Here is a 14,222-nt window from a genome sequence, read left to right on the forward strand (position 1 = left end):
CAGTGCCTAGGTGATGCCCTAGGCAGTTGTATCTATTGGTCGTTAACCTGCCCTGGTGTGCCCTTCCTATCCCTTTGTTTCATCATGTTGTGTATGGAATTATCAACACTGTTTGCTATAACAAGAATACAACATTGCCACGCCGCAGAACAAAAGCAGTGTAGTTACCGAAAAGTTAATATTCCTCTAAATTAAACTGTCAGAATATAGCTATAGAGATTGACTTTACATGTATCTTATTACTGAGAAGACTACTACTTTCTTTCTGGGATATGAAGCACATTTGCATTATCAATTTAAGCATTCTTCATATATGGTTGCATCATCTGCCACTGAAAATAGAGCCAGGTTCTTAAATATTGTTGGCAATATTCCATGGAGTTCAGATGTCTCATAAGCTTCAGTTTGGAGCTTTTTGGGTTATTTTTTTTTAGCTATATTAAATTATTATTGAATAAACCTAAAAATTTCCGTAACAATTCCTGAAGTGCCTTCCCAGACAGGTGAATTATCAGTTGGTGGTCTTTGGGATACTGCATGCTAGAGGGAGTTATTGAATTGTCTTGCAAACTTTGTTCAGAATTCCCTGTTGATCAGGTCTTATGCAAGGTATATCAAGTGTTTATATTGCAATGTCAGGAATTCTACATGTTTATACACTGATAGTGCTTGTTTATAGAGAATGTCACAGCTGATTACAGGATTTCACTCCTTTAGATGGAAAGCTGGGCATGCTTAAATTTCATTGATTTGGGAGTTTGGTGCATTCAACTATGCACTGGATTGTTGCCAAAATCTTTGCTGTTTTGGGTTATTAAGCTTTTGTGCTAGTTGTTCCAGGATGGTAGCTAGTGGTCTACAAATATCTAAGTAGATAAATATGCTTCTCAAAGTTATACATTTATAAAGAATACCAGGAGGAAGAAAGCCAGGAAAAAGTGTTGCTCTGCATAGCTGATGTGGTTTGGACCATGAGTGGAAGGAAAACAGCAGCAAATACAGTTCTGCAAATGCTTGCACAAGAATTGCACAAGATTTCACTCTCCTGTCATAGGTAGGTTCTTGTTCTTTTCAGCCTCTTGCACAGCCTTTTACACTAGTGCAAGAATATCTCTGGATTTAGTTAACAAGAGCTAAAACAATCCTTCTGTGGATTCAGCCAACAGCATCTGGGCTCTGTACCTGGCCATTTAAAAAAAAACCTTGCATATCCTGAACGCATATGCATTAGGCACCCTTTACCTAACACGATGCCCTCCATATGCAGTTGGACTGCAACTCCCATCATCTTGTCATCATTGGCCTTGCTGCCTGGTAGGAGTTGTAGACCAAAACACCCAGAAGGCACTATGTTGGGGAACCTAGAGTATACTGTACTATGATGACTGGCATGTATTTTCAGTACAGTGGTACCTCTGGTTAAGAACTTAATTCATTCCAGAGGTCCATTCTTAACCTGAAACTGCTCTTAACCTGAGGTACCACTTTAGCTAATGGGGCTGACGCCGCACCGCCACCGCGCGATTTCTGTTCTCATCCTGAAGCAAAGTTCTTAACCCGAGGTACTACTTCCAGGTTAGCGGAGTCTGTAACCTGAAGCATCTGTAACTTGAAGCGTCTGTAACCCGAGGTACCACTGTAGTCAGTTTCTATATTCTCCAGTCAGGCATTTAATCGTAATATCCAGAGGAATAGCTGTGTTAGTCTGTTGCAGCAAAAGCAATAGAATCTGAGAAAGACTTGAGAAATTTATTAAGGAATAAGCTTGCATGGACTGTAGTCCACTTAATGTGACGTGCTATTCTGAGTTAATGGTTGTGGGGGGAGTAGAATTGTAAACAATGACTACAGAAGGAAATAAAACGCAGAAGACAGTGATCCTTATGTCACCATACATACACACAAAACGACAATGGGAGGTTGAAATGTCACCCTGTTGTTGCTGTTTTATATTGCGATTTCCGATGTCAGGTTTATATTCCTTTTTTAATTGAGACTGACCTGTTTGTCCTATGTGAAAGAGTACTGTCAGCAAATGCTGTCAAGTATCACGTCGAAAGATGAGCAGGTGAATGAACCCCCTGATGTGGGTGAGATTAGTAGGTCTTGTGATAGTGTTGCCAGATTAGAAATGAGGACAGATCTGTATCTGCAGCAGAGCCTGGTCTGTATCTCTCTTATGTGGCCTCTTTTTGCTGTTTCCTGGCTGTTTCAGTTTGTAAGCAAATGCAGGCCTGCCACCCAAAGCCTGTCAGAGGACGGTGTCATTGTTTTCTGTAGATCATTGATATGTGTGAGCAGTTTTAATGGGAACCTGTAAATGACGAGTGGTGGTCTCTCATTTATCATCATCATCTTATTAATCACCTTCCACACAGTCATTTCAAGATGGTGTACCATAAAAACAGCACACACACACACACAAAAAGTTTGAGCCTGCTAGTTCAAGCAGGAGACTGGTTTCGGGGAAATGCTCCGTAGGACATCTTTCTGGACCAGTCTTTGCCAATCTGGTGCCCTCCAGGTGTTTTGGACTGCAACTCCCATCAGCCTAGTGGAAGAAGTATGGCTACAATATAAACTCCACAGAGAGGCTTGCTCATTCCTGTTCAAATGCTTTAACATTTTGCCCATTCACTGAAAGGATTGGGTTTGTCAGTGTAAGCCAATTCTTCTTTTTTTCATTTGCAAAATCAATGTGACCAAGAGATCTCTTAACCATTTTGAAGATTCCCTGCCCACGTTCCCTTCCCTGCTCTTTTTTTTTTTTATAGCGGCTTCATCATTCAGGCTTAGATTGGTTTGTATACTGAAAATTCCACTGACAGGAGTTTTTAAAAGTTTCGATGAAGGTGGCATAACATCATCATGCTTTTTGAAATATTGATGATTTTAATGTTAAATATGTTTGTGCAGTCCGATTGCACACATGCTTAACACAGAAGTTCAGCAGAGTCCAGTGATGCTTACTCTCCAGCAAGCTGGCATCTTTGAGGTTAATTTATTTATTATTTATTAATTTATTTGATTCACATCCCAGCTTTTTCTCCAAGGAACTAAAGACACCGTACATTATTTTTTTTCATCACAACAACCCTGTGCAATAGGCTAGGTTGAGACACAGTGACTGACCCAAGGTCACCCTAATAAGCTTCACGGCTGAGCGAGGATTTGAACCCAGATCCTAGACTCAGCGCTAACCACTGCACCACCCTGGCTGTACGCCGTGTAAATGTACCCTGTGTCATTTGCCTTGAGGGTGAGTGGTTTGCACTTCTCTTGACATGGGAAAAGGACACCGTCTCAGTTCTTGTCCTCAGGAATTCACACTGTTTTCTACTTGCGGCCAAGAGTCCGTAGTTACAAAACAAAGGCTTTATCGCTTGCCCCTGTGTTATCTCTGACTTAGAATTCGGGAGAGAAACGCTGCCTTCAGCTCGGCCTGTGTGATAACGCATGTTGCCAGTATGGAAGGGTTGTTTATGCTGAACTATACAAGCAAGTCTCATGTTCTTGGAGTGCTTGAAGTATTTTGCTAATCTGTCGGTATACTATGTGCTTGTGGATAAATATAGACTGGCAGCCTACACTCTGCAACTTGTAGGTCATCATCGTACGCTGAAGCTAAAAATTGCCCCTTTGGTTATGGAAAGCGTGTTCTGATCAGGAAACCTGCTCCAGTTCGATTGCTGCAGATCTTCAGCACTTAAAAGTCAACACTCGCCCTCCCTTGAATTTGGGGGGTGAGGGAAAACCTACATGCTTACAGTGAAAGGACCAAACTGGGATCATGAAGCAAGCCATTTCCCCCTCAGTTTTACAAACAAAAGAATTCTAAGGATTGGGACTTTTCAGGTATTTCCAGTCTCATGGAGATTTCACTAGCCTGCTGGAGAAGATCCAGTGTGATCAGCTTAATAAAAGGACTTGGTAGGTAAAAAGAAGATTCACCATGAGTCAATATTCTGAATTGTCGTATTGGTGTTGAATGCATTTCAAAACTTTTACGAGCTACATATAAATATATCAAATACTAGTCGTATTTTTACAAAGCTTTACTAACTGGGTACAAGGGTTTGGTGTGTGTGTGATTTTTCTTTCTGTTGGTTTGGCTTTTGGCTTCAATTTTAGTTTACTACATATCTGGAATACTGCGGAAGTGACATAATTTCTACTTTCTCTCTTTGTAATGTATGTGTGGCACATAAACAACTATACTTTTTTACATTATCCTAGACAACACAGCACTGGCTCAAGAGTATATTAAATTAGAATGGTTTCATTAAATGACATAGAGTTTAATGAAACCTATAGTTGTTTGTTTCTCCCCCCAGTAATCGTAATGTCCATGAATAGGGCATTTATGCTGCTTTTAACATTTTTAGATTACAACACTGTGACATAGTTTTAAGTCAAAGTGTTTGGGTGAAGAAATTAATATAGAAAACAACGTATCTGAGGAATGTGTGTCTAGGATATAAATAAATTTAAATGATGAGAATATTCTGCAATTTAGTAATGCTAGAAATCTTGTATTTTTTTAGCCTACCCTTTTGGAATGAAATTGTAGGAGAACAAAATGCTTTTTTGTGGCACACCAGTGGAATCTTCAACAAGTTTCCATAACTTTATTGTGTATATATAGGCTTTAAAAAAAATCTGTAAGATTCAAGCATGTGAATACAAGAGTTTGAAAAATTTCTTAGAAGTAATTATAAAATTTTCAGATTTTTCTTCTTGCTAATTATATCTCATCTCCACCTTGCCCTGTCACTGTCTTTCTGCCATTTCATAGCTTTGCCACCTCCAGCAGTTGTGGTTGTTGATAATATAGTAGTTCTGTCACACCTGTCACATCCACATGATATCGTAGGTTGCTCATATAGTGTTGGAAACATAGGAATATGTCTACATGAGAGAGATCTGCTTGATTTGTCTTTAACTTTTTGAGATAGGTGGACATGTTGGCTTTATGTTTCAATAGTTTCCTCAGCTTGGTTAGTCTGAGGTGCTCTCTGTGTGTGCAAATATTTCCTGGAAACAGGATTTGATTCTAGGGTCATTGAGTTCCAACTGGCCTATTTATCCTTCTGCTATACTCATCCATATAAATAAAAACTCTGTGCAATAAGAGAACTTCTTTCTTTTCCCCCAGATGTGAACATTTAATACTGATGTACATCCTTTAAGTCAATAGTTCTTTCTTTCTTTCTTTCTTTCTTTCTTTCTTTCTTTCTTTCTTTCTTTCTTTCTTATAGTAAGAGAACTAATGTCCTGTTTGATGTTGAAAAACATATGGGATACTCTCTTAGTATAAGCAACCCTTAACATAGACTTGGTATTTTTGAGACACCTACCCATTCTCACATTTGCAGGGTGTGTGCATGTCATGCTTTGCCTTTCAGTTTTGAAGAGCAATTATTTTTGCCACTAGTGTGAGATAGTTTGTGTTCACCCTTCTAACTATATTTGGAGAAGTATCAGCCATAAATGTTCCATCTTTAATTGATGTTAGATATTGCACTGGTCTCAAATGGCAAGAGGAAAAAAGTAGGTCAAATTATATCAGCTGGTTTAGGAATATGAAAGTTAAAAAGGTAAATCAGAACCTTGCTTGATATTAGGGAATTAAATATGACATCAGATAAAGGGTCATGGGCTTTCTGTCTGGCATGAGAGATTAAATTACCTTTCGTCTACTACGTAAACAATAGGAACAATTTCTGAAGAACTAATGTATGAGAGCAAGAGAAAAAAATTCTCCTGTGCAGTTTGCATTTGGTTCAGGGAAAGAATTTAGGAACCTAACCCAATCAACTCCTGATTAACGTCAGCTGCTTTCAAAATCCAGTAAACACATTTCAGTATCAGCCCTGTGAAAGAGAAAACAGGGGCACTGTTATGAGACTTCTGCATCCAATATACCAGTGTATTTTCTGCTTAGATTGCATCCTGGGGAATGAGAGAGGAAGAGAATCACCCTAACCCCAAATGCAAGGGTGTATCTAGGCCCAGTGCAAGGTTTTCTGGACTTCTGCAGCAGTATCTGTACCTTCTTTTTAGGGTGTGTGTGTTCTAACAATGCACACTCCTGGTGTGAGCTTTGGCTCCCCACTATACCCTCTGGAAAACCACCCCTGGTTTGCTTCTCTGTGCTTCCTGGTACTATCTATGGAAGTATCCCTTCTATGTATATCAGACACATCATCTTCTGATGGGCCTGGTGTACCATGGGCAGCCTTGCTAGTGCAGCCTTATAGATCGCTGCAAATAAAAAAAGCATTATGTAAGCCCGCTTGACAAGGAAATAACTTCTTTAAAAGGTTCTTATACTGTCCTTCCAGTACAGCTGAACAACTCGTTATGTCAACTTTAGTTACGTATTTCCACCCCAATGGTGTGCACATTTATGCTTGGTAAGCCCTACTGAGTTCTGTGGGGCTTACGCCCAGGTTGATATGTCTGATGTTGTTTCCCTGTTCACTAGTGAAGTTTCCCATAAACAGCGCTGGTGTTTTTCCAAAAAGTTCCTTGGGTGTTCTGCCTGGCCTTTGGTTTGGACTCAGTCTGACCCTTATGCTTCCCTCCCCTTATGGTCTTGATTTATCAGCTATTCTAAAATGAGGCTGCATTTTAAATTGCATTTTAAGCTGTATTTTAAATTGGGTTTGTTTTTTTTCTTTTCTCTTTTCCCCCTATTATGTTTTTACTGTGATTTTATTGGTGTTAGCCACCCTGAGCCCGGGGAGGGCAGCGTATAAATAAAATTAATTAATTAATTAATTAATTATAATATATGGGGAAGGAAGGGACAACATTTTATAATTAAATCTTATTAAATATATATTTCTTTACTTTTCAGCTTCTCCGGTGGGTAACGGATACATCAAGCCACCCGTCCCATCTGTTTCTGGCACACAAAGGGAAAAGGGACCTCCAACCATGCTGCCTATCAATGTCGATCCAGACAGTAAACCTGGGGAATATGTCCTGAAAAGCTTATTTGTTAACTTTACCACCCAGGCTGAGCGCAAGATCCGCATCATCATGGCAGAGCCCCTGGTGAGTCAAGGAGAAATTAGCTGAAGAGTTCTGCGTCTGCTAGTGCAATTGCTTTATAATGTTTTTGCAGGTTTTATTTCGCTTGACCCAAGAGAATAGTGTCATTTTATCATACTGAAACTCTTGTGTTCCAGGTTATGGTCTGAAGGCATGTATGCAGTTGCCTTGCTGGAGTTTAGCAGAATCCAGTCACTATCTAGATAAGGAACTGCATCAGAAACTTGCATGTGTTGCCTTGAGGTCTACAAAGGACAGGCAGAATATAAATCCAATATATTTGTCTGTCTATGTAGCTTATTAAGAGCTTATTGGCTCTGTGTTTAATTATTTACTATGAGTCAAGCTGAATTTACCAGGAATTGATTTGTTGCTTAGCTATTTGGGAATTGAAGTACATTGGTATTGCTTCTTGACACCGTAAAAATGTGTGTGTCTACATAAATTTATTTAACCCTGCCTTTCGACTGTGGTCCTCATGGTGGTTAAGGCAATTGTTAAAAACAATTTTTAAACCAATAAGTAGTAAAACCTAGCAAAATGGAAGGCGGATAGCTTAAAAGCTCTTTTTGCTCATGGTTTTCCCGGTGCAGAAAGAGCTTTTAAGCTCTCAGACTTGCTTATGGGACTCTGGGAGGCTCTCATGAGACCTCAAGATCTCATAAGAGCCCTGAAAGCAAGTCAGGGAGCTTAAAAGCTCTCTGTCTTGCTTTTTTGGGTGGTAGGGGTAAGACCCATTTGGTGCACTGACTTCAGATAGTAAGATTGGTTGTGCCGGGGGCAGTTCCAGGGGGGTGGGTTTGAGTATGTGCCTTTTTGCGTGTTCCCTGGGATCTGCAAAATATAATTTCACTTTTTAATAATTAAAATATATATTTAAACGGAAAGAGGGTCTTTAGTAGTAAGGGATAAATCTTTGCTGGATTAATCTTCGCTCACATCAATGGCTAAATAAGATCTGGGATCTTTTATCTCCAGGAGGATCACAGATGCCCATTTTAGTGAGTCCAGTAGCCCAGAGCCTAGCTAGGCTTGATGTTAAATATATATGTGCCTATTTCACATTCTCCATCACAGCCAATGAAGATAAATCAATATTAGGTTTATAGGTTTAAGTTTATTGAATTTCTGAATCACTTCCCCAAGAAGAATTCCCAGCTACAGCATGCAATATAAAAGTTTTTACCATTTACCCTCCCTACAGACCCAAAGTTGCTACTAGAGGCAGGGAGCAAGTTTCCAATGCTGGCAATGGAAACTTCCCTCCCAGGCACTCTCTGATTTAACATTGCATCTGGTTTGGCCATATGTCTGATAAGCATCTAGGACAAGCCCATTATCTTGAGTAAAATGTCTGATGTGGTCACAGCCTTAGATAGGTTTCTTCATCTCCTGCTCTTTTTTACATTGTATTTTTCTACACTTTCAAATGCTAAATTCCTTCAATTCTATTGATGGGTTTGTGCCACAGCAACAGGGACAGGGTGCATCCAGTACAGTGATACCTTGATACCTCGGGTTAAGTACTTCATTCGTTCCGGAGGTCTGTTCTTAACCTGAAACTGTTCTTAACCTGAAGCACCACTTTAGCTAAGGGGGCCTCCTGCCACCGCTGCGCTGCCGGAGCATGATTTCTGTTCTCATCCTGAAGCAAAGTTCTTAACCCGAGGTACTATTTCTGGGTTAGCGGAGTCTGTAACCTGAAGTGTATGTAACCTGAAGCATATGTAACCCAAGGTACCACTGTATAGTGGAAGAGCATTTGCCTCGTGACATCTTCCAGAAAGTCCTTGAGCTCTGTCCAACATGGGCCAGACACAAAGTTTGTGATGACAGAGCTTTCCATGATGTCGTTCTCGTTGCCTGTGGGCATGGGGTGATCATGTAGAGTGCCCAGAGGCTACATGATAGACATAGGAGCATGTAGCCTTAGATAAAAGAGCAAATAATAATGTTGGTAAAGCTGGCCCTAACCTGCAGGCATTCCTTTCATACATCCTGCTCTTTATTCAAAATAGCAAAATAGACCCTGATTGCCATGTGCACACAGAGGAAGGCATTTCTCAACCCTGAACATGTCATCATCTGGTATTTCCAGATCCCATGGCTCCTAAAGAGCTTTTATTCACATGTATTTTGCCACTGAAACTTTGGTGGAGGTGTGAATTGAGACTCGAGAGAGATAAGAGAGTCAAATAGCCCATTGATGTGGCTAACTATATGTCACCTTCGTTAGCCCTTGCATCAAAACTATTGTGGTCATTTCTTTGCTATTTGTTGCCCTTAGTAATACAGGTGAATTTTGCATAATGCAGCATGGCTGCTTTGCGTAGATTTAGAATGAAATGGTGCCTTGTATATGATGTGGTAACTTTGGAAGTGTGTGTATTTTGCTATTGGTCTGTAACTATTCATTTATATTCCAGCAGTGTTGATTCAGAACCATTGGAAGTATGTGGAAGTTTTCCATTTGTATAAGTTGAGAGTCTTACAAAGTCCTTTTGAACAACTTCATTACTTCCCAGGCACTTGATCATAAGAGAAGAAAAACATGAGACTGGGATTGGAGTTATTTAGCACTGAATGGCTATCAGTATATACCATTAGTTCATTCCCTTTGCCCCGCAGATGTTTTCTCCCCACCACTGCCAAGACTCCACTGATTCTGGCAGCAGGAGCAAATAATCATAATCATAATAATAAAGAACAGTGCTGGAGTGGGAAGAGAGTTTTAAACCTGTCCACTGAGCCCAGTGCCCTGGGTCAGGTGCATTTTATGAGCAGGAAGGGGCATTAACACTAGAGAGAATTGTTGTCATTGCTGCATACTGTGATTTATCTTTTCATTGGTTTTAAGATTGTTTCATTGTAGTTATATACTATTGTTTTAGATCGGCCTGTACTCCGTTTTCGGGGTTAAGTGGGATACAAACTAAGATAGGTAAATAAATAAATAAATAAATAAAATTACCCCTCCTCAATGCCAGTGGCCACCTTATAGATGCTTACTCAGAAGTAAGTCCCATTGACTTCACCCTTTGGAATGCATATCCATGTGCATGAGGTCTGTTGACCTAACAATTAAGAACAATCAATTTTGAGAAAAAAAGATATTCTTGATCACATAAATCCAAAGAGAACTTCCCTGTTTAGGGAAGTTTTTAATGTTTGAAGTTTTATTCTGTTTTTAGAATACCCAGCCAGATGGGCGGGGTATAAATCATGAAATTATTATTATTATTTTCAAACAGTGTCAATTTTGGATTTGTGAAATTCTTAATTGGCAGCTTTCATTTTCTTTTTCTTTTTTCTTTTTCTTTTTCTTTCTTTCTTCCTTTCTTTTTTGCTCTGATGGTCATTTCAAAATTAAATTAAATATTTAGTTCTTCACGTGAGTGTAATTACAGTTGAGAAGAAATCATGGCTTTCGTGCTGAGTTTCTTGACCAGAATTTGCAGTCCAAAGACCTTAAAAACAATGTTTGTGTAGCAGAATGGGGAATCAGTGCTTTGTCTATTCCTTTTTGTGTCAGTCAGGTGAGACTTTAAGATTTTCAGTCAGATCCTTAAGTGTGTTATTGGGGTGTTGGGGTGTGTGAGTGCAGGTGACTTGAAGCAAGAGTCCAGGTGTGTTCTCAAGACCCTTGCCTTTTGCTGCCCCTCTCCTGTGTAGTTATTGATGCTATTATTACTGTAGGGTGGGTGAGTGGAAGCTATGCACTGAGAACAAGGGCAGTTGAAAAATAATACGTTGATAAATAGCTTTGTTGGTGTTGGTAGGTTTCTTTCCATGAGTTTGTTGGGGTCCTTCTGGCTCTTCTCACTGTCTGAATTCATCATCATCATCATATATACTGAAATTGAGTCTTCATGCCAATTATTTCTCTCATTTGTATATTTCAAACCTCTGAGTTGGCTCAACAATTATTCTGGCCCCACCACAAATTAAACACTAAGAAAAGAGATTATAGACTTCTTCTAGAAACATAGAAATTGCTTTGTCTCACCTTGTACCTGGTGTTTTGTATGAATTGTTGCCCAGCTTATTTCCTGTAGATATCAACTGGACTTTCAGTAAGCTGTGGTAACCCTGGCTAGCTGGGATTGTGATAAGGATGTTTCTACTTCTGTTAATCTCTGGAGAATTTCTCATTGGACCTGTCCCATGTGAGAATGCCTGGCCGTTATGACTCCTAGGGGATAAGGATATCTGGTTGTTTCAATATCTTTATTTTTTTAATCAGTGCTGGCAAATTCCTGTGGTTTGGGAGAAGCTGCCAAAAATGCTTCTGAATATTGCTGTACTGCAAATATTCCCAGACCAGGATGCCTGACTAACTAGGTTTCTTTATTTATTCACAGAGCAGGAGTTGCCATCTACTTACCAGTGTAGTTCCTTGACAGCACTTTAATTCCTGTGGTCCAGCTATCATAAATGCCAAGGAATAGATGGAGATAACACAGCTTAAAGCTGGTATGTCTCATCAAAATTTGATCCGTGTGCCTCTTGTTGCTGCTCATCTCCCCAACAAAAAAATGTTCTTCCATAGGCTGATTGTTTTTCTTCTTCTCATTTTCTTCTCCCAGCTATGGTGTCTTGAGGTAGGACTGAGAATGTCTCCTACGGGAAATTCTGAAAAGGCACTGCCAATCCATCTGTAGACAATTCTGAGCTAGATAGGTCATTGGTTTGATTTGGCGTAATAAACAGAAATTCAAATCTTCATTGAACACACAAGTAGCAGTGTAGTTCTTTAGATCTGGGCCATAATTTGAAGAGCAGGATGTTTAGAGCTGCTTTGGGCCTATATTGCTACACAGACCATAATACAATACATCACACGTTCAACTGTGGGTAAAGGTAAAGGGACCCCTGACCATTAGGTCCAGTCGTGCCCAACTCTGGGGTTGCAGCGCTCATCTCGCTTTATTGGCCGAGGGAGCCGGCGTACAGCTTCCGGGTCATGTGGCCAGCATGACTAAGCCGCTTCTGGCGAACCAGAGCAGCGCACAGAAACACCGTTTACCTTCCCGCCGGAGCGGTACCTATTTATCTACTTGCACTTTCACATGCTTTCGAACTGCTAGGTTGGCAGGAGCAGGGACCGAGCAACGGGAGCTCACCCCGTCACGGGGATTCGAACCGCCAACCTTCTGATCGGCAAGCCCTAGGCTCTGTGGTTTAACCCACAGCGCCACCCACATCCCTTGTGTCAACTGTGGGTAGGCATCACTTATTGAGATTGAGGATAGGAAGCTGTTCTGAATATTCTTGAAGCTTCGGAGGGTGGAGTGGGGTGGAATTCTCTTGAATAAAATACTTATTCTTCAGAATCATTCCTATTCACCCTGGCTAATTTAAATGAAATTGAATATGGCCATTCAATGGAATATTTTTGCTGAAAGGAATTGTGATGGACGACTCATTCTCATGTAATTGCTACTTTCCTTATTTTTTTGTCTTATTTCTTTGCAGTAGTTACCTAGTATCTCCTCCTTAGAATTGGTAAAAGCCTAGCTGGAACAATTTATTTTACACTGCTAGCTTTTGAGTTACGGCTTTTACTTTCTTATGTGGTTGAAGATTGTTTGTTCTTGGCATCTTATTTGCATAATCGTAACGAATTACCATTACAGTTATGTTCAACAAGATTAATTCCAGAAAGTGTCTTGTAAAATACTCGTACATGCAGCTGGTGCAGACATAGCCTTAGTGTTGGTGCAGCCATAACCCTGTCTCATATCTTTTTATAAGTAAGTTTATAGCATTTGAAGAATCCAAGCCATGAGGCGCAATTATCCTCATTTGTTTTGTGAAAAGCTAGCCTATTCCCGCCTTTCAGTGTGTTTAGCCCATGAATGAAGTCGTAGTCATGACTGACATTTAGAAAAGAAGATCTAGCCAATCAGACAAAGAGAAGGCTAAAGGGAAACACCAATTGGATGGTATTCCACTAAGTTTTACTCATTGTAGATGCACTGAAATTAAGGGGCCTAACTTAGTCATGTTCATTAATTTCAGTGGGCCTGCTTTGAGTAAAACTTAGTTGAATACCACCCATTGTCTAGACACTTAAAGAGTCTCTAGCCGACTTACAAAACTTGAAAAACATGAGGCATAATATAAAATCAGAAAAGAAGTACCAAAAAATACATCATAATAACATTTGTGTTTTTTTTAATCCATGGAATAGATCCAGTAAAACAGCAGCACAAATATTCAGCCGCAAAATGTATGATCCAGAAGAATCACCAGCAATAAATCCAAAAATCTTCTAGCCGTTGTTATTGATTTTACTGCTCTTAAATGGCATCCAGTGATACCACACAGCCTTCTTAAGACAAGTTTCTTTATAATTTCTTGCAAGTGAAAAAAAAGAGATCCTTTATTAAACAGAAGCAACCAGACCTCTTCTGGTATTTTTCATTGTGATCTCTATTCCAGTTGCAAAACTGGAGACAAATAAGGAGAACAATGCACCCAAAAATAGGATTTCAGCATCAGATCCTTAAATCCAACCCATTAAAACACGTTGTGCCTAACTTAACTTGGATCATGCCCAAATTATATAATTCCAAGCACAATGCCACCCTGAAAAGTCAGGAGTTTCCCTTTATTCAGTGATTCTGTACTTTTAAAGGGCAGTTTCTAAATCTACTAACACTGGTGCTGTATAAAGCCAAGTGCTCAGATGTTCTGCGTTAAGAAGTATTATTCATGGAGAAGACACAGAAAGAAAATGTTTACTAATATTACTTTACTACTGTTTTGCTGAGCTACTCATAGCAGGGGGAAAGAGCAAAACTTTTCATTTTCACGTAATCTTTCATTTTCTGCTTACCTTGCCAATTAGCTACTTTGGTTGTGACTACAACAAACAATTCAGCACGTAGCTACTGCAGGTATTTTCAGGATTGTGATGGGATATTAACCCACAAGTTAATAGCCATTTGATTATTGTTGTCTTCTTTTTTTAGTACCTGGAGTTAGTTGCTTGGCTTTGCGCAACAGTAATTAAAGCTCATAAGGCTCTGGCCAGAGACAAACAGCCTTAAAACTCACATTTGCCATCTTGTCTCAGTTAAGGTATCTTTTTTTTAATCCGTTAAAGCATATGTTCGTGCTTCATGGGGTTCCTTTTAGAAATGTAAAAAAAAGGAAAG

General features: G+C 39.7%; 1 protein-coding gene across 7 annotated transcripts in view; it reads left to right on the plus strand.

The window, feature by feature from the left end:
* FRY (FRY microtubule binding protein) overlaps window positions 1-14,222 on the plus strand; it is a 189,171-nt gene that overhangs the window by 65,690 nt on the left and 109,259 nt on the right. For 6 of the 7 annotated variants that reach the window (XM_081859986.1, XM_081859980.1, XM_081859982.1 and 3 more), the window contains one exon: window positions 6,863-7,062. In XM_081859986.1, coding sequence (XP_081716112.1) covers window positions 6,943-7,062 — 120 coding nt within the window. In that variant the 5' untranslated portion in view covers window positions 6,863-6,942. Of the gene's footprint in view, window positions 1-3,631; window positions 3,931-6,862; window positions 7,063-14,222 lie in introns of those variants that run through there. The other variant, XM_081859984.1, reaches the window with a different exon arrangement.

This window comes from Podarcis erhardii (assembly GCF_964252035.2).
Source record: "Podarcis erhardii genome assembly, chromosome: 4".
NCBI classification, from domain to species: Eukaryota; Metazoa; Chordata; class Lepidosauria; order Squamata; family Lacertidae; genus Podarcis; species Podarcis erhardii.